Here is a 22,887-nt window from a genome sequence, read left to right as displayed (position 1 = left end):
CAAGGCAGATAGAAAGTCAGAGAAAAAGTACTGGGTGTGTTTCCCTCTGAATTTGCATGGACCCAGCCTACCTTGGCAAGTCATCAGAGGGAAGGTCTGCGAGAGGAGAATATGTTCTCTTCAAGGTGACAGTTATGCAAATATTAAGTTGCATGTGTAGGCCAAGGATGGATAAAACAGGGCGGATTGGCACGACAGAGGAGAGTTGAACAATGGAAAAAAAAGAGATGCAATTATTCCTCGATGGGAAAAAAGAAAAATGAGACAACATTGTGTTTATGTGCAGCACTCATTGTTGCCCCCCCTCCAGGCAAAAATGTCTTCTTCTTGTTCCTACCGTTGAGTGTTTGAGCGTCACCGTGTAGAATTATATGTGTGGGGTTTGACACGAGAAGGTTGTTTTCACATTGAGCTGCTGAAAGTGGAAAGTTTGTGTGCTCGTTAAAATTTGATTTTTAAAGGCCTACAAGCATGATTTGTGACATCACAACTACTCAAGGAACCTAAAAAAAATTCTTCATTTCTTCATCAGCAGTCCAAAGAAGTCGATACGTTGGGTTTTAGCGTGTTTCTCGCTGCATCTCCCATTGACTTCAATACAGCTGGCACCAAAGCGTGATTCCGTGATGTAATGACACTTCCTACTTCTTTAAGTCCCTTCCAGCTTCTCTGTCTTGGCACAATATTCAGCAGGTGTGATGTGGCAACTTGAAGCCTCCAGTGCTCCTCCAGACAGGATGGATGGTGGGGTAGGAGACATCTTAGTGTCCAGCAGTTTAATGAGTGAAATTAAAAATATTTGCGTATTCAAATACATGGAGGGAGAAATAAATCATTAGTCAAAGTAAAGTCTTTAATAGGCGTCTTAAATCATGTGTTGAGGAGACCTTTAAGATTTTTCAGCGTGGATTATGATGCATATCCATAAATTCTGACTAAAATCAACAGTGGCTGATGTTCAATCGAGGTGAGTAGACATAAAGAACTTTTAAAGTAGTACAGTTTTATGGTGGGAGAAAGAGGAAACATAATGAGGGTTTTAAGCTAAGTCAGTGGAGGTAATGGGCTCTGTCCTCCCTCTCCCCCTCTTCCAGTAAAAACATGCTGAGAGAAGCTGTTTTGCGGCGGGGCCTCTGCAGCTCGCACAGTAGCAATAAAGAGCCAGATTGGACTCTTTTAGCAATCAAAAACCTCAGCTTGACTCTGATCGCACCCAAAATATTCACACCGAGGCCAGCCCCTAACAACAAATCTAAACAGGAAACACAGAGAGAGGAGCCCCTGTTGGGCCTCACTTCAAACACAGAAGTTAAAATGTCGCTGGTTTTAATGTGTAAAAATGTAGATGCACTGCAGGCAGAAGCCATGCTGCTCTACAAGCATCACACTTGGAGTGACCTGGGTCAGAGCGCACTGTGTAGCTCCGTGAGCATGTGGGTTATGTTGCTTAGCATCACATAAAACAAGTCAGAGTTCACGGAGGAGACCCATTCCAGATAGCTCAAATGCACAAAAATGCACACGCACGCCATAAGCTGCCGATTGGTTTCCATTTAGAGAGAAAGCAGCCACAGCCTGTTTTTGGTACCACGGTTTTGGAGGAAGCTTCAAGGGTTCGGCACGGTCTCCCCCGAAAAGTATGCAGGGCTGAAAAACACGCACATGGCAGTCACATACACTGAGAACAGAGTGGAATAACAACATTAAGGCTTAGCCACCATGTTCCGGTGGTTTCAGGGTTGGATGTGTGCTGCTCCTGCTTGCTTTGGAAACAGATGTGATCTGTGAGTCACCAATGTGAGCTAGGGCTGCCCGCTGACGCCATTTCTGCCTGGACAGAGACTTTTCAGGAAAACACACACACACACACACACACACACACACGTACTCATATTACCATGGTGACACAAAACCTATGCTGAAAAGCCAACAAGTTGGATGCACAAAGAACAAAAGCTACTCCGTATGAATGCAAATCACATAACAGGCATCTGTCTTCACACACACACACACACACACACATATCTACAGACACTAGCTCCACCTCTGTCTTGTATTATTATTTGACCACCTGGCAATTTATCAGTAAGGTGGTTGAATATTAGCCTGAATATGCAAATGCTGTTCTTTATCAAGGGGTGTTAACTCATGCAATGTTCAACCACTGAATGAGTGCAGCGCTACGGGCCAGCCTGACCCATTTCTACCTTCAACACATATACATGTACAGGATCACACTAAAGGTCAGTCAGACATGTGCAAAAACCGTGTGTTATTGTCAAGATTGAAATTGCAACCACATGTTCTTGCCACCAAGATATATTGTGCTGTTAAAGTCTTGCCCTGAATAGCATGGATTAAGAGATAGCGCAATCTTGACGGCAGATCTGAGCTTTTACTTGCATGTATTTATTTGGGGTCAGTTGTTAGGAATGTCCCGTAAGATGGACTTTGGTTTGCTGTACCCGGCAGACAATAGAGCACATCAAAGGGTTGGACGCGAGGAGTGTGTTTGTCTGCGAAATGACTCTGTTTTACAGCCTCCAACACCTGTCGACACTTGGAGCCATAACTTCTGAAAACGCGCAAGACATTCAGCGAGGCCTCCACCAGCACATTTAAGTACACAACTCCATCTTTTATTACACCATGACACCAATTTCAAATATACATAATGAGTACCATCCTCGTCAGTTCAGTGTATGATACAGTTATTTACCGTTTCTCATAGAGCATATTGAAAAAGAACAACAACATAAAAATAGAACCAAATACCCACTTTAGAAAAAAAAAGTACAATTATAAGAGACACTGCAACACAGAGACAAGATGCAACGGACAGAGAGGGAATAATTATGACCAGTGTTCTCTTCAACTACACATCGCCAAACAGATAAACAAAAAAATCCATTACCAGTAGTGATCATTTTCATTATGTATAAGACTCTGAATTAAAACAAATATATATATATATATAATAAAGAACAAAACAATAAAGTGAAGTGCAAATTTCTTTGGAAGTTCGAATAAGGTTGGTTTTTTCTTCATTAAGACATAAATAAGTTATAAAATAGAAGTTATCAAAACAAAAACCAGAGACAGACTTTGAAGAAATAAAGGCAAGACAATTCTTTTTCATAGCTTCAAGTAGGCGATACTTCTGCGCCGTACGGACACACCGTACAAGGCATTCTTAACAGAGCCATTTTGTTGTCGTTCAGGACGATTACTCAAGAACAAATGCAACACAAAGCATCTGTTCGTCGCACAACTCTTCCCTCCGTAATGGCGTTTAAAATTGTAAATAAAAATCCAGCAGGCCGTGCTCAGAGTTTTTGTTTCTTTAGAAGTGTGAAGCTCTTCTGATACGAGAAGTACTGCACTGAAATTGAATTAAATTCTGTGATACTTTCAAGTCCAGAAATTTCCAGAAAGCAAGTCCCTTGTTATCACTTCGGGTGAATCTCAATACTGTCCAGTTTCGGCTTCACCACTCTATGCCCTCTTTCTGAAATGACAATGTTAACAACACTGATTCATAAAAGCAAATCCCTAGTCCTCCACAACGCTCTCATCATGATTAAGGAGATAAGCAGAGGGGGAAAACCTCAGCTTCCACTGCAAAAAAACATTGCTGTTCACCTTTAAAGTGCATGGAGTCCTGCTGCACTGGAGATCTGAAATCAACACAACCTTCAGCAAACCTCCATTTCTTTGAAATTGAATCAACAATGCACTTGGTTTTCTTCTACTTTAAGCTGAATCAATGCCTTTCCCTGTATAATGAAATGCTCCCAAAGACAGCAGGGGGACCCATCAGTTAGTCGCGGTGGTCGATCAGTCAGTGTCTGTGATTCACTTCTTTCTCTGGAAGACGTTGGCCAGCATCGCGCCAGAGGTGGTTAGCTGACCCATCTTGCTCAGGAACTTGGTCTTGGCATCCTCACCCACCAAACTGGAGGCGATGGACATGGAGCTACAGAGAAAATGAAAGAAACAGGATGTTGTGGTTGGATTTGGCCATCATGGACTGACAAGACAAGATGCAAACAAAAGCAGGTAAGAACAGAAAAAAAAACCTCTACAATCCTCCATTATCTATTGTCCAGCTTATGTTAGGCTTTACAAGAGGGGAAATGCTGTTTGCCAACCCACCCCCTCCTGATTTTTACAGTCTAACGGCTCCATAAGTTCCTCTTTTGAGTTAGCTGGGATTCAGACTGACACAGAGGAGCAGTTACAACATTCTGCCAAGCTGCTGCATTGCTCAACAGAAGGACAAACATCGTATCGCAACACCAAACTAAAGTCAACGGATATCAGGGAGCTCACTCAGTTGAATGATGCCTTGTGGTATGAAGACCTCAACTTTCCTGCAAACTCATACAACATGTATGGGAAAGCTCATTTTGTATTAAGGTTGTCTAAAGTATTGATACTTTGATACTTTTTCCGATGCCACCTGTTTAAAACAATGTGATCTTGGTTTATTATACATTTGACAGTATCCAAAGTACTGAAGCTATTAAAAATAAAAGATCTACAATCAGATTTTCAACCCAAAGATGCACTGATTTCTTATGGTATTCTCTCCAGCAGCTAGCCCACCTTGTGACTGGAGGCAGAATACAAGCAAGCAGCACTAGTAGACGTCAGCCAGCGATGTGTCACTGTTACTCAAGAAACAAGATAGACTTATTCAGAACTAACATGAGTTGACAAAGAAAATAGGTGGAGTGAGGCATATGCAGAAAGAAAGGCAAAAGATTTGCAAAAGGTGCTTCAGAATGGTAACAACAAAGGCACTTACAGATCTGTTAATACAAGTGCACAGTTATTGTCATTAAAGGGTAACGGTGTTTACAGGTTTTGGGGAATACAACTACATATGTGAATAAAGTATTGTAAAGTCTTTTGTGAAGCAAGGGGAAGCTGCATGTGATCTGATAAACTGCCTCAAGTGATGTCACTTGCATTGTGAGTAATGTAGGCGCCAGGTTTTGAAAAGAAAGAAGAATGTGTGGGGGAAAAAAAGATGATATCTCTGGTTCTGCTGTATTCATTTTGATCATCATTTATCAGGAGTGCAATGCTAGACCAGTCGACTGCTTTTCAAAACCTGGCGCCGACATTACCCACAATGCAAATTAGCCACTGAGTGACATTTTTCCGATTTACATGCAGCTTCCTCTGGTGCTACACAAGACTTTATACTACTTTTTTCACATATGTAGTAGTACCTGTAAACACACTTTAATATTTAATATGTAAAATTGGTGGAGTTACCCTTTAATCAAAACCCAAGTGGCTTATGATGCTGCTGATTAGCTTAGAAAGTTTCTCCTAAACCAGCTTCTGTGATGTTAAGATAGCAAGCTTTTTACCTCAGAGCACAGCTAACGTTTTAGCTGGCTAGCTTGCGCATCAGTTAGTTCAGATTACCTACCCTTGTAAAGCTCAACAGCTGTGGTTAAACAACATTACGTTATGTGTATCCAAACTTGGTTTGACTTTGTCCTAATCATCTCACAACAACAACAAGCTATTTGTTTAAAGGGGCTCTGCGGAGCTTCTGTGTTGTGCTGGAAGCCGGTCCCTAGTTTATGTTAGCAAGTCTTGACAAAGAAATCCACAGTCAAGCAGCATTAAACAACATAGACAAATCGTCTACAAGCATTTATAGGCAACCGAGAGAGAGGGGGAAGGTCTCATTTTTCATGTCAGGTTAAGATCGGCTCATGTATGGCCAGTGAAAAAGTTTAATAATATCAAAAATTTAAAATTCTGGTATTATGAAAACATTTCTAATTATGAATAGAGATGGGCATGCACATGTGAAATGTAGTACACTGGAGTATCGAAACTTTAACATCAGACTCAATGATGCAGAGCAACATATAATTACACCAAAGTTATATGATGCCACTTCAGAAAGTCGCTCTGACAGACTGCTCGCTGAGCTGCGACAGCCGCAGAACATCATGGGTTTCCAGATTATTTCATACCGGGAAGTAAATAATCAATCAAAGAAGGGGGAAGAGAGTAAAATGTACATTCTACAGGGCCAAAACCCCTCAGCAGATACATGCTGTGAAAATAACGATCCAAGTTATCAATTACAGTAAGAGAAGTCAAAGAAAGACTCGACTGACCTAAATGACTGAGGAACCAAAGATCTTTCGGCACAAACAGAGAATTTAACCTCAGAGTTCAGCTGAGGGTTTTTTGGGGGGGGGACACACCCAAAACTGAGTATATGTGCATAGAACGAAGCAGACATATACACACTTCTTACATCCATATAAACACACTTCTCTTTTTAATGAGCCCCAAACACATGTTAACAAGATGGGAGAAACATTTCTTAAAAGACACCCACAGTATGGCCGCTGTCCCAGCTCTCTGAGCGGTAACAAAACAACTCCTCTCATTTTCTGCTCTCTCTCTCTGTGAAGATACCCACATAATGAGTGTGGTTCCAACACTCTTACATGTTCTCCTCTACCCACGGGGAATAAAGCCACAAAACGGGCCCAGTCCCAATGCTGTTAAGTGACCCCTCTCCTCACAGTAGGCCTATTTCTTCTTCCTGCAAATTTTCCTTAAATACCGCTTGTTGCTGTTGCAGCGTCTCATGTAATAAAAAAAGAATATTTTGCAATTCATTTCAGAAGAAGTGATGCTGTGAATGGGACTGTTTTACTGTGCTTTTGCTCTCACCCTTGTGCATCTGCCATGCCTCTGTTTTCCACCTTGATTTCACACTCCTTGATCATGGAACTCAGAATAACCTGTGGAGAATGTGACAGAGAAGGATTAATCTGACATGTTGCATTTACAAAAAAGGTCTTTATCATAAAAAAGCAACTGAATATTACAACTTACTAAAAGATTTCTTTAAGGAATGCAATGTCATCTATACATACTATTAAAACAGCATGCTTATGACAACTAGAATGATACAAAACAGGTGGCGTGGAACTAATTCTGTCCCAACATGATAAAATAACGACCTTGCGGTATTTGTATGTTTTAATACATGAAAGTTCCAGTTTGGAAAATAATTCCTGTCTTCTGGTATGTAGGCCTTACAGACAGAGCGGATGTCAGCCGCTCGTTAGTCACCTTTGGAAAATGCTCACATGAAATACATCACGTGAGATTCTGAGACACAAATAAACATGGTGGAGGTGCGTGTATGAGTGTGTCTGAGAAAGAGGTCAAGAGTCAGACCGCTCTATCACTACACAAGCATGCAGGCAAGATACTATATGCAGCCGGTGTCTGAATATATGAATGAAACCGCCCCCCCCTCACCCCCCCCCTCCCCCTCCTGAGTGTGAGTGCATGTCTGTGTGTCTCCTGACCTCGTGCTCAGGGGAGAGTTGTTCCATGTCGGCGCGGAGGCACCTGAGGCCAGGCAGGAAGTGGTTGACCATCACCTCCTCAGAAATGACTGCACAGGAAGTTAAGGACTGGAATGAAAAACTGAAAAATAGAAAGACTGCCTTCCAGTCGTATGGCTCTGTGCACCAGTAAAGTTTATATTCATGTCTGTCCTTACTCATACAATATACGTGAAGACTTTGAAGGAATTGAATAAGAGGATATTAAGTGTAGTTCTTTGCTGACTATTTTTTACTGAGGAGTACAGATCAGCTGAAGCTTCATATCAGCACGACCAATGAGCTTGATGAAGCTGATTCTAATAGAACACGAAGAAGCTACAAACTCTAAAATGTGGATGCTTCACACTCACAATCACAATCACCACAGTTTTAAGGTGAGCACCCAAGATTATTGTGGCACCAATTCAGTATCTGAAAAAATGCGAAACATGGTCACAACCTCTCCTTCTGGTCCTGAGTTATGGCGTTGAATAATGGCCAAAGTGTTTTTGCATTACATTATTACGCTGTGACAGTGAAGTTGACCTTTTGGAGATAAAATGTCATCACTTTATCATTTTACCCTATGACACACGTGTGAAATGTTGTCATAATTAGCATATTAACTTTTGGGTTATGCTCAAAAGCGTGTTTCGTGGGGTCACAGTGATCTTGACCTTTGACCCCCAATTTCTAATCAGCTCATCCTTGAGTCCAATTGGACATTTGAGCCAAATTTGGAGATATTCCCTACAGATGTTCCTGAGAAAGCGTGTTCAAAATAATGACACATTGCTAGGCAATCACTGGCATGGAGCCACAAACAAACCCCAAAAATCTAGTTGTTCTAATGTAGCGCCATTCATTAATGTTTCATCATTCATACAGAGGTAATCACTATACCACCTTTGCACTATCCATGTTTCTATACAGGTCTCATAAAGCCAAATGTGGGTGAAAATAACCCCCACAAAACCCTGTTTATCTGAACAGCTGAATATAGCTTAACAAAGCTAAACTGCTGATGGCCCCTGTCAGAAAAAATACCAATTATTATTATTCATTTTTTCTGGAGCTGCCATATCTATCTGGATCATCTTGTTTTTCACTACCTGATACATGTTTCAAGGCCCAGAAGCTACAGATACTATTTGAATAGTGCTTCCAGGAATTACCAGATGGGTGGAGTTTACTTCAAGATTATTCAAAATGTCAAAACGTTGCTTTTTCTGAATATTTTCTTTTCACTGTACAAACATTCTACAAATAACAGTATTGCTATAAGGAACTGAAGCAGGTTGACACAAACCTACATTTTCAGTACAAGAGTACTTTGTCCACCTGTCACAGCCAGCGGGGCTATATGCGACACAGTCCACGAATCTATATTTGTGGAGTTGGGAATGTGCAATTTCAAAGCTCGTCAAACTGATTACAAGAGAAAGAAGTGAAGTGGGAGGTAGAGCCTCTGAGGTTAGGGCTATACCTCCTGGACGCTACTGCACTGTGAAATCACAGCCTGACAAAGATCCACAGGAATGAACCTCAGACCAGCTGTCCTCTACGTGTGTGTGTGTGTGTGTGTGTTGGACCCGGGTGCGGTGAGGTTGACAGAGGAGAAACAGAGAAAAGAGAGAGAAAAACAATGTGAAAAAGGAAAAATAGTACGAAGCGTAAGAATCACAGGAGAGAAGGATGAAACACACAGAGGAGAGGTAATGTAAACGTGAGCCCTCTCCTGGAAACTGTTAGACGATTGGAGCTGATGTTCAGTCCGCTCCTTCTCTCACGCTCTTTCTCCCTCTCTCATCCTTTCCTTTGCCTAACCAACCCTGTAATTACCTCGAACCCAGAAATGGAGGCAGCTTATTTTCCCTTTCTCCTCCTGCCAAATGACAGGCAAACTGTGCCAACACACACACTGAACCACACACTCCGGCACTGGGGCCAAGCTGATACGTACCACACAGTCAAACAGGCAAATTCAGGGGCACATGTAACCAGTGCAGCTAGCATTTGACCGGTTATTCTAACAGCCTTCCCGGTGACTCAGTGTTACAACAACTAACCCTGGACCTGAGCCAACCTTGACAAAGCTTTCTAGTAAATCCTTTGGAAATACATATGGTAAAGTAGTTAAAAACATATGAGTGAGCTGACCTCTGGGAAATTGTGTGCACACTCGTTTTCCCTCAAGTTCCACAAGGTTATCTAACTGTAACACGTTCAGTGGAAGTAGTTATAGTCCTCTTAAATGAGGTAAATCCAAACTATCCAGTATATGGCCCAGCTTGCCCTGACCACTAAGTGTGACACATGGAAGGATACAGCAGCAGGAGAGGGCACTGTATGCCTCAAACAGCTGGGTGGCGATGTCAATCCTCTTGCTTTCCACCGCCTGGCTGTTGTTCCCCAGCGCCAGCTTGTGAAGGTGTGGCAACACAACTAGAGGAGTTGAAAAACGCAAAAAAAAGTTAAAGCACTTGAAGGGCACATGAGAGGAAGAGCAAGAACTTAAGCCCTGGTTCACTATTGGACATTTTTCTACATGATTTTGTGGTATGTTTTTTAATGCGTTCGATATTTGTGTCCTCTACGTACACTCATCTCTAAAGCGTGGCTCTGCATTCGGTCCGACCCTTCCAAATGTCCTGATGATCTCCATGTGCAACGAGTGCTGGTCTTGGTACTGAGGATCTTCCAGGAACGATGCCAGCTGCATTTTTACACGCTCCAGCAGCTACACACACACACACACACACACACACACACACACACACACACACACACACACACACACACACACACACACACACACACACACACACACACACACACACACACAGACACAGACAAAGTATATTTATACATGTTTAATGATGATTTGTAAAAAAAATAATCTAATAATTACATTCAATGTCTGCATTTCAGGCATGTGTGCAGTCTGGCAGTTACCTCTTTTTGTGTTACAGTCTCCATGATGGTACCAAAGGCAGGGATAGTGGATATCCTCACTGAGCTAAAAGCAGCAGGAGAGCAAGACAACAGTTTTACCATTTATAGTCACTGCATCACTCTCACTTCAGGTGTTCTCCAATTTCTTCATGCCAGAATCAGAATGAGTCAAATATTATCTGCAAATATTTATTAAATATGATCTCTTGAATCGTGGCCTCAGGTTATGTCATTAGTAAGAAGTCACCCATCAGGTTTCTTATTTAATCCCATTTTCAGATTTTTCAAACAACGCTATCAACCGTTTTAAATATTGACTTTTGAAATTACCACAATGGAATCTCTAATGCAGAGTAAACATTCATGCTAAAACCACAAAGAAGTAGGACTACTGTGGCTAACACATGTTCTAGTGTTTATCCAATAAAGTAATTGCATAGAAATGACACGCTAGTAACCACAGTGATGACTGATGAGGTGGTCTCTACCGTCATGGACTGGCAATTTAAGATGCATAATGCCTAAATCATGACATGACCAGAGACTGTGAAATTTAACCAAAATGAACTGTCAAAGCGAACCGTCAATATTTTACTCACCGCTGCAAGTTGGGCTTTATTTTAAACACCCCACGTCTAACTGCTTTGCTGATCTAGTAAGTTTATATCTGACAGGGCATATGCAATATAACATCTATAATCAATGTCTTAATGTCTTAACTTAATGTATTTATATCATTCTTGAGCTAACAGTAACAGTAAAAGCTAGAAATCCTGAAGATAAAGGGGGAGATAAAGGTCACTACTACGTTTTAAAACAAGATCATTTAATTGCAAAATTCATCATTAAAAAAAACAAAAAACAAACATAATTCATAATAAAATTATCTAACAATAATGAGTGATTGTAATATATTGCCACAAGCAGGATTCATTTGGTGCTGTTAGGGTGATGTTAGATAATCATTCCAGTGTCAGTAGGAGCAGGAAAGACCAAAAGATACACATGGGCCATCTTGGAATTGGTGGAGTAAAAAACAGTTTGTCATTATATATTTAAGTTTGACTTTACAGTGTGCTGATTATGGACACAGCAAAATATGTGAAAGATATCATGCCAAAAGATTGATTTATTTTCCAAAAAGTAATGAACATACGTTACAATTTTGAAATCAATATATGTTGAATTTGTGTGTACCCATTAGCATGGTATTTCAAACCAGAGTGATGAAATGAAAAGGGCTGCATACCAACAGTGTCGGCACTAATTTCCCATCATCTTCTCTAATCACAGACATGAAGGCCAGATGTACACTGAAATCTTTTACGTGTAGGAGGTCTGATCTGTGAATAATTATCAAAGCATGGCTAAGAGGATTGTCCCCCGTTTATACCGTGATGAAAAGGACAATCGTATGCCACAAGATGGTTCCAGGGGAGATTTTAGTATTCATTGAACTTCGAATGTTAAAAAGAATTTAAATAAATCACTTTGGCTCCAGATCAGTGGACAGTCACAAAATTTTTTGTGCCCATTCAAGCCCAGAAGACTCACACTGTGAGGATGCAGCCCACAAAAATGACAATGTTTACAGAGAGGTTTTCGTGTGTCGATTGACTCACAATTCAGGCCCACTGCACAGAGTTATAAGGGCCGGAGCCGCCCGGCGATCAACTAATGCTTCACTCATGCCTCGGAGAACCAACTGCAAACCCACCACACAGCAGGATGAGAGAGAGGGAGAGGCGGGGTGGGAGGAGACAGGAGGAGGGGAGGGAAAAATAGAGGGTAGGAGCAGAGAGGTGAAAGAAAGAGGCAAAGATGGAAGATAGAAGGGAATGATACCAAAGAGAAAGAGAGAAAAATAGAGTGACAGGATAAAACCGAGAAAGACGGGGTGAAGAAGACAACCAACCACAAGCTGATGGGTCGGTCAGGAGGAGGGACCCTGCTTAAAACTGAGTGGGGTGGGGAGGAAGAGGAGGAGGGAACGGGTTACAGATGATCATGCAGGGATTGTGCTATTGCTGCATGCAGCAATGCACACGAACAAATCTGGACGGGTTAGTGTTGTCGACTGATGAGGTGACGAGAGCTGGCGTGGGATAGTGTTGCAGATTGATGATGCCAACATGCAGGGTGTTAATGTTAACAGTGGTGATGCTGATGAACTACCTCATGGCCCAGCCTAAACCTGAACAGGAGCAACTCCACACAGAAAATTATGCCAGGAGGAGTAACAGAAAAAAATCTGAAAGTGCATAATTGAATTGATACCAAATGAATTAACTGATTGATCAATGAAGATATGGTTCTGAGAATTTGTTTTGTGCTGAATTTGCTCCTGGCAGGCACAGACTTGTTTCAGTGTGATAGTTCTCCGGCGGCAGAGAGAAGGGGGGAGAGAGACGCGGCGCGGTTTATTGTTTGTTGTTGTTGTTCCACTTACATTTCAGGGTCGGAGGACAGTGTGATGAGAGCCGGCACCACTCTCTGAGCTACCAGCGTCTCATTCACCCCCTTCACCAGCAGCTGATCGGATTGGACAGAGCCAGCCGTGATGTCACAGAAGTGGGCGGGGCAGTGGGACAAGAGCGAGCAACACCGCCAATAGATAGAGAGAAAGGAAAAAAACAAACAAAAGAAGCAAAACAGAAAAGGGGAGGGAAAAAGAAAAAACAAACACAAAAAAGATAGGAAGAAAGTGATATACAATGACAAGAACCATAGCTGCAAGGCACGGAACGGCACTGCATGTATCAAGCAAGTGTGTACACAAACACACATACACACAATCACACACACGCAAACACACGCACATGCACACGCAGGTATGCAGAGAAATGGCAAAGCCAACATAGCTAAACTGCACAAATACTTTTACAGTATGGTGAGCATAAAGCTGTGGGCTCTTTCCACAGTCTCCAGGTCAGATTACTCTTCCATTCGTTTCAACTGTCGACAGTAAATTGATCTGATCTGGGATCTGTGGTAGATGACAACACTTCAACCCACAGTTTTGACAATGGTGAACAGCTAATCACTATGGAATGGTGACAGTGGGGTGTGCTGGGGAACTTCACAAAACAGGGGGGGGGGGGACATGAAAACCGCCTACCACTCCTCCTCCCCCAATGTTTGATCAACATAGGCCCGGTTCTACTGCTATACCTAGATCCTCATCCCAACATCTGACCTTTAAGTGTGCACACATCTCTAAGAACATAGAGATGTGATTTGTTATGGTTGTTTCTCATTAGGGCCAGGACCTTTGCTTTGGGAACCTGGCTTCAAAATGGAAAATCAGTGGAATAAAGTCACAAGGAAACAGTCATCTCCCATTAAAAATAATAGCAGTATTATATTTCCAAAAATCCTGAAAAACTAAAGAAAGTAAAACATATATAAATATATATTCATAAATTCATGAGAAAACATTTCTAATTGAATTATACTTTCCAATAACACTGAAAAGGAACAGGTTTAAAGTTTTCTCACTATACTTTCAGGTCGCTGACTTTAGCCTTTCTCTGACATGCAGCAGATATTTACATAGTCCGCCTGAGATCAGTGCACAGCGAAAGGTCTGATGTTAACTCTAGGAAGGTCTCCCCATACAGTTGGAACCAGGGCACTGATAAGTTACAGTATTCCTTATTCAGACTCATAAACAGAGTAGCTAAATATGAAATGCATGTTAAACAGCAGCAATAGCAAGCAGAGCTAGCACATGTATAGCAAATAGGTAAACATACAGTAAATACTGTAGTATCTATAATGTAGGACTGCACAATTCATTTATTTAATTGCACATATTTTGTACAGTATGTACAATTTCATTTAGGATGTATTGTCTATCATGAAATTAAGATGCTTTACGGGATAATTATATGATCACAAATTAATATGGATCACCAATTTATCCTCAATTGTGCAGCCATGTTGTATTCTACTAGTATCATTCATTCAGTCATTTTTCTTATGTTTTGCTGAAATGGAACAGGAAAAATTATATAAAAAATGACATATTTTCGTGGAATTTAACTCTAAACATCCATGATTAGTTCATACCGTGTGTGTGTGTGTGTTTGTGTGTGTGTTCCATACCTCAAACATCCGTGCAGCAGTACACCGCACCAGTGCAGATGTATGGACGACCCCATACCACAGAACAGTCAACAACAATTCATGGTACACAGGGTTGGCGCTGCAGAGAGAGCATAACATAAATACTGGGCAATATTATGATGACTGTGTCAACAAACAACTGACTTTCAAACTGTCGGATAATGTTTTGACACGCGTAACAATGCAATAGCACTGCAAATCAATTAGACTTAGGATACTTTGGAGGTCCACTGTTTGTCCAAGTTTAAATCAATTTATAATCATGGCTTAAACCCTCTGGCGAATTAATTTTAATTGTAGCCAAGAAAGGGGCCTGCACATGTGTGAGTGATCAGAACTTACCGCATGGCGTGATATTATTATCTATAAATAATCCATAATTTAAAATCAATCAATCTTGTTTTGCCATTGTTGTAACTGTGTCTAATTAGAAACAATGGTCCACACTTGGTCAGTGTAGCATAATAGTCGACTGTTAGTAATGTGGGAGAGTGTGTGTGTGTGTCTCACCCTAGCTCCACAAAGGAGGCCTTCAGGCTGTCAAGAGGTGCATGGGACAAAGACAGGGTTGTCATAACATCCTCCAGGAAACCCACCAACAACTTGCGATCCTCGTCCTATAACGATATCATAGAATGTTATGTCAGTAAAAAAAAAATAGCTTAAAAAACATATTTTAATACATGTAAGTGTGTGCACATTTCTAAAGATCATTTTTGATTCGTAGTATTTTGGGACAGCAGACATCTTTTGTCATTTTCAACATTGCTCTGAGCATGTTTGATTGACATGTTGTGATGAAAGGTAAGACAAAATGAAGCATGTGCTGTCCATTGTGTTGCAAGTGCTCATGTCATTTTCTGAAACTAAAATCAAAACAAAAACAAGTGGCAGCTTGATGTGTTTTGGAGTGGATTTTCCCTCATGACAAAGAACAGTAACCACAAATGTAATGTGGGTTACTCTACATACCGTAACATAGACAACAAAATAGGAGCTCAAAATGTCATCTACATATATATATACACACACATATATACATATAGGACATCATTTACTTATTTACATTCTTTAGATTTATTGTGTAACACACCAAAATGCACCATGAGGTATGATTCTGACTCTTAGGACGAATCAGTGCTTTCTTAAGGTGTTTTCAAGTCACCCAATACTTGGCTGTGGTCTGGTATTAATTTACCTGGTTGTAACAAGTCAGCACTCCAGTGGCGTAGATTGGGACTGTGGCTTTGGTGAGAATGTCGTTCCCTGCTGAAACATCTAAGAAAGGAATGAAACCAGAACAAAATAAGAAAAACAAAAAGAAAACATCAAAAATCCAATAGCAGCTATTAAAATTTCAAAAATTGTTTTTATATTTTTCTGCATCAAGCCAAAACGTTTCTTTCTTGTGGCCGCATTGCAATATAGTTTATTGATGCTTCTGCCTCTCATCTCCGGCTTTAATTGTCTGCTATTAAACACTACAACAGCTGTAATGGACATGCCATGTTTTGCCCAATCAATCAGAAAAAATAATAACACAATAAAACAGGGGGATTAGGGGCCAAAAATGTGACAGGACATAATGGTGTGAGGTATAGTCTATATATTGTGCTAGGCATTTCATGACTGTGTCTGTAACAGTGTGTCCACAGCATACATGCATTGCGGTCTTACAAAAATCTAGTGAACGGACCGTTGCATTACAAGGTCACAACAACCTAAACACAAACTCAATACAAAACACATTTCATAAATGCCACAATACCAAAGCTAAATCACTTGGCAGCCAGCTGAGACCAAGCACTTCTTTTAACTACAGAAACATGTCCGGAATAAAAAAAAAAGAGAGCGAGGGGAACACCCATTACTGACTGCAAATAGCTTGTTTACATCAACAGAGTCTGCGTCTGAACTTCACCCACCAACATTCAGAGCTGAGAAAATCTTACATCAAATGGACATATGTGCGTGTGAAGCTTTTATCTGCACTCACCGACGTTTTCTTCAGACAGTCGGAGGATCTCTTGGAACTGTGGTTTAACCTGAAAAGGTCATGAGGATAAAGAAAATCACTACATTCATAAATATCACTGACATTTAGTGGGAAATACTATTTTACGTACAGAGCTCAATACCTTGGATGGAATTTTGATGAAAATATAATATAAATATATTGGTTACGACCACTGCTTTTGGACTTAGGATTAACTCCTATTAAAGCAACATTATTGGCTTAAAATAACAGCTTTGTAATCATTTTGATGGTACAGTGTCTTGTAATAGGCTGAATGGTGTCTCAGCCACTCCAACCCCCTATCACTTGTTTCTGCACTGTGTAACTTGTGAGAGGGTAGGATCACAGCGTTACATACATGTTTACTTCAAGATTCAAGTGTTCAAGACATGACAATGTTATGACATAATGAATTTTGTTTGTAGTTAGCACTTGCATTATATCTGACAAATTGTTACAGACGGTGACGGTTATTTTGATGAGTGAGATGGTTTTACCTTAGTGTTGGTAAAAATCTTGCCGAAGGTGCGACAGAACCTCCAGAAGAAGCGAGAGAACTCGTGCACGCAGGTCGACGACGTCACATTGATACGACCCACGATCTCTATGAGCTGAGGGAGGCTAGAGACAGAGCAGACAGATAATCAGTGTATGTGGGATTGTCCGTGCATGCACTTCTGGTACCATGTAAAAAGCTCTGTTGTGTGTGTAATTGTGCGTGCTTGCTGCATTTCTCACAGTTGGTTGACCACCCATAGCAGACTCTCCCAGCCGGTGGTCCCTTCATGCTCTAGCTGGTGGTCGTAGAGTAGCAGCAGGGCACTCAGCATCTCTCTGCTGCCGATGATGGTCGCCACATCCTGGAGGGGAGAAGCTGGCCTTGGGAACCGGGTCACTGCAGAACCGGACGCAAAGGAACAGAATAGAAACTCAGGAAATGTTCTGGTTTAAGAATAACTACTTCTGCTTGTGACTTCTGTGTTTGTGTATAGTTGTCCTACCCTCTATTGCAGGTATGTCTCCGTGGAGTTTGGCTCTGCTGGTGAAGGGTGCGTTCTGCAGCACCACAGCAAACAGAGGAGGGATGAGAGACTGCAGGGCCGACAGGAACACGTGTAGCTTGTGTTCATCCAGACCATGTTCTCCTTGCTGTAGACACAGGGGACAGTTTTCCTTACAATAACAACCATTTTCTGTTATATATTCACATTGCATGTTGATATATTTTCACACATTTACAAATTCACAAATATTATGTTCCTCAAACTTACTGACCATTTGAATGTCCTTAGCTCAACAAACTCAATTTTTACAATCGGGAAAGGATGAGCGAGGTTCTCGGGTTTTAGGCTCATTAATTAAGTTACAGCACATGTAACTGTATTGTATTTCAATTCTCCTTTTTGTTTTCCTTTTCTTCTTTCTACTTTTAGCTTTTAAAAAGCTTTCAAAGTAGACAAGACAAACATGTAAACATGCACTTACCATAAGTAGTTTCTCTATACGTGCCAACAGAGAAGGGATTAGTGCAGTTTGCAGGGTGCCCAGCTCTGTGGTCCAGGCAGCAAAGGCGGGAATGAAGACCTGGTGGACTGCACTGACCACCCGCTCTGATGGGTCACTGAGTGACAGCAGCATCAGCTCAAAACCCTGGAAGAAGCACACAAAGTCACAAAGATTGACAAAAGAGGAGCATGGAGATTTAGCCACGACAGCAGGAGGAAACTGACTAAAAATAATAATTAGAAACAGATACCACATCTGTTAGCTGTATAACACATACCTGGGAGTACTTATCAGGGTCATCTATGTAACCCATGATAATACCCAGACTCTTGACCACAGCCTCTCTGACCATGTCAGCCTTGTCCTCAGCGAGCATCTGCTGCAACATGGACAACACCAAGGAGCTCCGGATCTCCTTCTGCAGACGCAGAAAGCGGGACAGACGGAGAACTCATTCATATTTTATACCTCTACATAAATCCGTTTTTAATTTTGTGTGAACAATATGTTCTTACAGGCAGGTATGGTGCTAAGGCTCCACAGGACTCTGCCACTAACAATCGTCTCTCTGGATATTTGTGGTTAATCTGCAGAAGAGGAAAACAACATTTAGAGGAGAATTAGTGTTGGAAGAAACACATGGAACAGAAGTTGAAAGGAGGCGAGAAGTAGACTGGAGGGCAGCCACTGTGGAACAAAAACAAGGCATGTATCGTCAACATGCTGACCCTGTGGAAACCGCTACTGGTCTCTCTGTCAGATTCTCAGCCTCCAAACTGCTGGCAGCTGTTGTTGCCATAAATGTGTTGCATGCGGTGAAACAGGTGGCAATGAAAACAAAACTGATATCACCTTTAATTCAGGGACACTTATAAATCGTTGGACGGAAATTTTGTGCATTAGAGCTTTGAGTGTTTCTTGCAGAACAGATGTTATTTTTCTTTTTACATACACAAGAGAGAAAGTGAAAACAACAAAAACAGACACGGTTGATACTATTTCTCTAGCCTTTTACTGAAATAGAACAGACGCCTTATGGGAAAAAAAACAAACAAGAGTAGGCGAAGCACTGTTTGTATTAACATAGAGAATCAGTGACAGTATATTCAATAACAAAGGCCACCTGCAGAGTGTGCACCGTACCTGTTCCCAGCACTGAGGAAGTAGTTCAGCCTCGACACGCGTGGGGCCCACGTGCCTCGCAAACGCGACACATCCCGTCAAGATCATTTGTCTTTGGAAACACACACACAGATGTAGAAGAACACAATGCTGGATTAACAGATCTGGTAGTTAGCATTTTGTTAAATCATTGAAATATGTGTTTAAAAGTCAGATTGCCGCTAAAATAAATTAATCTGAAACAGCATTACTTTGGATCTGATGCAGCTGACTATCTCTCTCTGCTGTCTCACTAAATGTCCCGCCCACAACACTATCCGATTGGTTAGTCACATTTCAAGTAATAGCTTATCACCAGTAAGTAATCTGAATCTGAATCTACGAAGTAACTAGTAACTAAAGTTATTTTTTTGTGGCTCCAGAGGAAGATGCAGGTTATCTCATAAGTTTCCTCCAGTAATGTCACTCAGTGGCTAAGTGGCATCATGGGTAATGTAGGTACCAGGTTTTGAAAAGCAGTCCACTAGTTTAGCATTGCGCATCTATAACAATATATAATATTGATACAACAGATGAAGATATACCCCAGTTTTACTCCATGCATTCTTCTCCTTTTCAAAACCTGGCACACATTACCCACAATGCAATTTAGCTGGTGAGTGACATCACTGGAGGCAATTTATTAGATTACATGCAGCTTCCTCTGGAGCCATAAAAGGCTTCATACAACTTTTTCACATAAGCAGTAGTACTACGTTCATGTAGACACACTTCAATGTGTAAAATTGAGAAATTGGATACCGTTTAACTACAGTACTTAGTTACATTCCATCACTGAATATTCAAAACACTTTTACTGCAAATGTATATCAGTTCAAAATATCTGTTATTGGTCACCTTAATCCCAACAATTGCTATCTGCCCTGAAAAATCCATACACACCTCTGCTCATCATCCGGTCTCTTGATTAGATTAAAGAGGATGTGGAGGAGCTGGTCTCTCTCTTTAGGCTCTGGGTGAAGGCAGGCGGTGCACAATATGAGTGGGATCAACTCCTGAAGGAGAAAACAAAGAAAGAAAAGACAGAGAGAAGAGGCATCAGTTCAGATGACTCTGCAAAAGGAGGGTGAGGTTGAAACACACAGGGAGAGGTTGGTAGCAGTCAAGCAGGCCTGAGAGTCTATGAAGAACAGGGGATAGGAAAGGGGGAGAAGGTGTTTATTAAAAAGAGGAGAGAAAATGGGAAAGTCACATGGAGAGGAAACAAAGGGGGGTCAACTTTGAAACCAACAGGAGTCTGTCAACACCGGTGGAAAATGCTTACCTTCAATACCTCATTGGTGTCATACCTTGACTCATTTGGCTTTGGAGTTACACACATACAATTAGAACCACATACTGGAGAAAAATAGTGCATGCATACACCCAGAGACAGCTGCATATAGACGCACACACATATACCTACTGCACTAGTTCCCCTACTACAACGCAGCTCTATCCCAGAGTTCACACAGAGTTTATAGACCTTCCAGCCAGAGAGGAGAGAGCTCAGCTGCCCTTGATACAGGGCCTCCATGGCCAAATTGTGGTCAGCCCTAAATTCCCGCCACACACACCCAAATTAGAGAGTGCATACAGAGTTAAAAATATGTTTTTTTTTCAAACAAACTCTGCTTTTTTTTCCAGGAAGATATCATATGTTCCTGCCAAGAGCTGGAAGAACAAGCAAAACCCCAACGCTGGATGGACACATGGACCTGACAGAGACACTTGGGTAAAGATAGGCTGTGATGAGTCACTCGCACGACGCTGGACAAACCCTCTGAAGTCAGTGCCATGTTGGCTATCTTTTAAAAAGTAAAAATTATGGCATTTAAGAATCAGAGGGCCATTTTAAGCGGTTACATGAAGAGTTCAGTATGGGTGAAAACAGTTCAAGCGTCAAAATGCTGCAAAAACCTTCGAATTAACTAAATTCAGCCCAATTTAACCGTCAAATTCAATAATCTTCTGCCCTGGCTTTTGAAAATACCATATATCCTCACAAGAGACATTTTTGGAGACTAAGCAGCATTGGCCTGATAAAGCACATAAAGGAATTCATAAACAGAACACATCAGAAAAGCCAGAAGCCATGCTGACGCTGTTCTATTTCTGTGTGAACTCCTGTGTTTCTGATGTGAAGACTCCTTCAGGAGGTTAAACATCTGACCAGTCCTGGATAAACATTGTGGGCAGGTAGAGTGGACAGCACGACGCCGGGACCCAGAGGCCAGGGGGCCAGATGATTTACTTCAAAGAGCAGAGCTACTGTAAAATTGCAGGCCAAGGACCACTAGGTGCAAGAAGCTGCATCCAAATTAAAGCTGTGACAATTAACCAATTGAAGGAAATAAATTACCAACTATTTTGATTATCGATTAATGGTTTAAGTCATTTTTCAAGCTTTTTTCTGTCATTTATGATAATAAATGAAGAGTCTTCTTGGTTTTGGACTGGTGGTTTGACTTGCTGCATAAGCCTCCCTCCACCAGAGATCTATTCCTTTCGATCCTTTTTCCTTTTGTTTTTATGCCGTTATTTGAGTCACACCTTAACTTTTCATCCTTTCTCTTGAAACAGTCCTGACAAAACTTTCAGCGTTTGTTTGCCAGTAGTTCGTTAAAGAGCAGTTAATCTGGCCAGCAGAAAAAGGAAGTCATTGATTAAAGCATGTATTTACTCTCTTTGTAGTGACACCGCTTCTTGGAAATAACTAGACAAACCGTTTACTGTATATTAAATGGAATAAGGGAAATAGTTCTGAAGCAAATTACCAAAAATTAAGCCTTTATCTCAGAAAAAAAGTAAAATTCAAGTAATGCAGAGCTATAAAACAAATGCACAGCACATTAAGTACAGCGCTGTATATTGACGAAAAACATAATGTTTAATGATTTACAGTCTCTGATAATACAGCCAGGTGGCAGGCAGAGTTTCGATGCATCATTTCACCATCAAACGCTTTTTGTTCTTAAGTGGGTGTCACTTTCAAACAACAAGGTGTGTCTCCAGGGTTGTGGCAGTTAGAACGCTTCGAGATGCAAGATGGAGGTGTGAGCAGCTGTGTGTGTACACAGTGTCATGCTCGGTGAACTTAACGGACTAGTGCAAAGTCCACACAGCTTAAGAAGGACCCAGAGCCTCAGTTATAATTCTTCACCCTCACCTCCTCTCAGCTTGTTTATCTTGATCTTGCAAAGAGATTGAGTTCTCCAGAACTGTGGTGACTTTATTAGAATAACATCACCATAATGATATGCAAAGCAGCCTGACTGAGAACTACTCCAACCAGACTTACCTCTTTCAAAAACTCCATTCTGTGTTTTATCAAGTTCAACAATCTGTGTGCAAAATTCAGGCGTACACATGAAGACACACACAGACACAAATTGCATGCAAGCAGTTATGTGTAGATAGGACACCTGTGCAGGTGTATGCATTGCAGCTTGCAAGTATTAATACCTTGTTAATGCCTAAACCAATGAAAAAACATCTCTTTCCCTTATCTCCTCAGGAGAAATTAACATTCGACTTGGGAAAACAAAAGCAAACATTTCCCTCAACAGTTTTGGGAAGAAAGCAGATCTACATTAGGTTCTTGCTGCAGACATCATAAGTTAAAAAAACATTTATTTAGTCATAAGAATAAAGCATAAAACTACTTTTAAATAAGCTTCTAGAAAACGTTATCAGATTAATGTAAAGTAACTCAAGAGCTGCAGCAAATAA

General features: G+C 41.1%; 1 protein-coding gene across 5 annotated transcripts in view; it reads right to left on the bottom strand.

Annotated features, from left to right (window-relative positions):
• Window positions 1–2,617: 2,617 nt before the first annotated feature.
• The window catches only part of relch (RAB11 binding and LisH domain, coiled-coil and HEAT repeat containing), a 34,730-nt gene continuing 14,460 nt past the window's right edge, over window positions 2,618–22,887 (bottom strand). For 3 of the 5 annotated variants that reach the window (XM_073488650.1, XM_073488653.1, XM_073488652.1), the window contains 19 exons: window positions 20,059–20,171; window positions 19,138–19,228; window positions 18,510–18,581; window positions 18,272–18,412; window positions 17,974–18,138; window positions 17,490–17,637; window positions 17,227–17,383; window positions 16,986–17,109; window positions 16,468–16,516; window positions 15,670–15,749; window positions 14,982–15,088; window positions 14,451–14,550; window positions 12,793–12,875; window positions 10,344–10,407; window positions 9,990–10,128; window positions 9,717–9,833; window positions 7,368–7,456; window positions 6,721–6,791; window positions 2,618–3,976 (listed from right to left, as the gene is read on the bottom strand). In XM_073488650.1, coding sequence (XP_073344751.1) covers window positions 3,856–3,976; window positions 6,721–6,791; window positions 7,368–7,456; window positions 9,717–9,833; window positions 9,990–10,128; window positions 10,344–10,407; window positions 12,793–12,875; window positions 14,451–14,550; window positions 14,982–15,088; window positions 15,670–15,749; window positions 16,468–16,516; window positions 16,986–17,109; window positions 17,227–17,383; window positions 17,490–17,637; window positions 17,974–18,138; window positions 18,272–18,412; window positions 18,510–18,581; window positions 19,138–19,228; window positions 20,059–20,171 — 2,031 coding nt within the window. In that variant the 3' untranslated portion in view covers window positions 2,618–3,855. Of the gene's footprint in view, window positions 3,977–6,720; window positions 6,792–7,367; window positions 7,457–9,716; window positions 9,834–9,989; window positions 10,129–10,343; window positions 10,408–11,965; window positions 12,049–12,792; window positions 12,876–14,450; window positions 14,551–14,981; window positions 15,089–15,669; window positions 15,750–16,467; window positions 16,517–16,985; window positions 17,110–17,226; window positions 17,384–17,489; window positions 17,638–17,973; window positions 18,139–18,271; window positions 18,413–18,509; window positions 18,582–19,137; window positions 19,229–20,058; window positions 20,172–22,887 lie in introns of all 5 variants that reach the window. The other 2 variants (XM_073488651.1, XM_073488654.1) reach the window with 1 other exon arrangement.

Source organism: Pagrus major, chromosome 19 (genome assembly GCF_040436345.1).
Source record: "Pagrus major chromosome 19, Pma_NU_1.0".
Lineage (NCBI taxonomy): Eukaryota > Metazoa > Chordata > Actinopteri > Spariformes > Sparidae > Pagrus > Pagrus major.
This window is presented reverse-complemented; position numbering and strand designations above follow the sequence as displayed.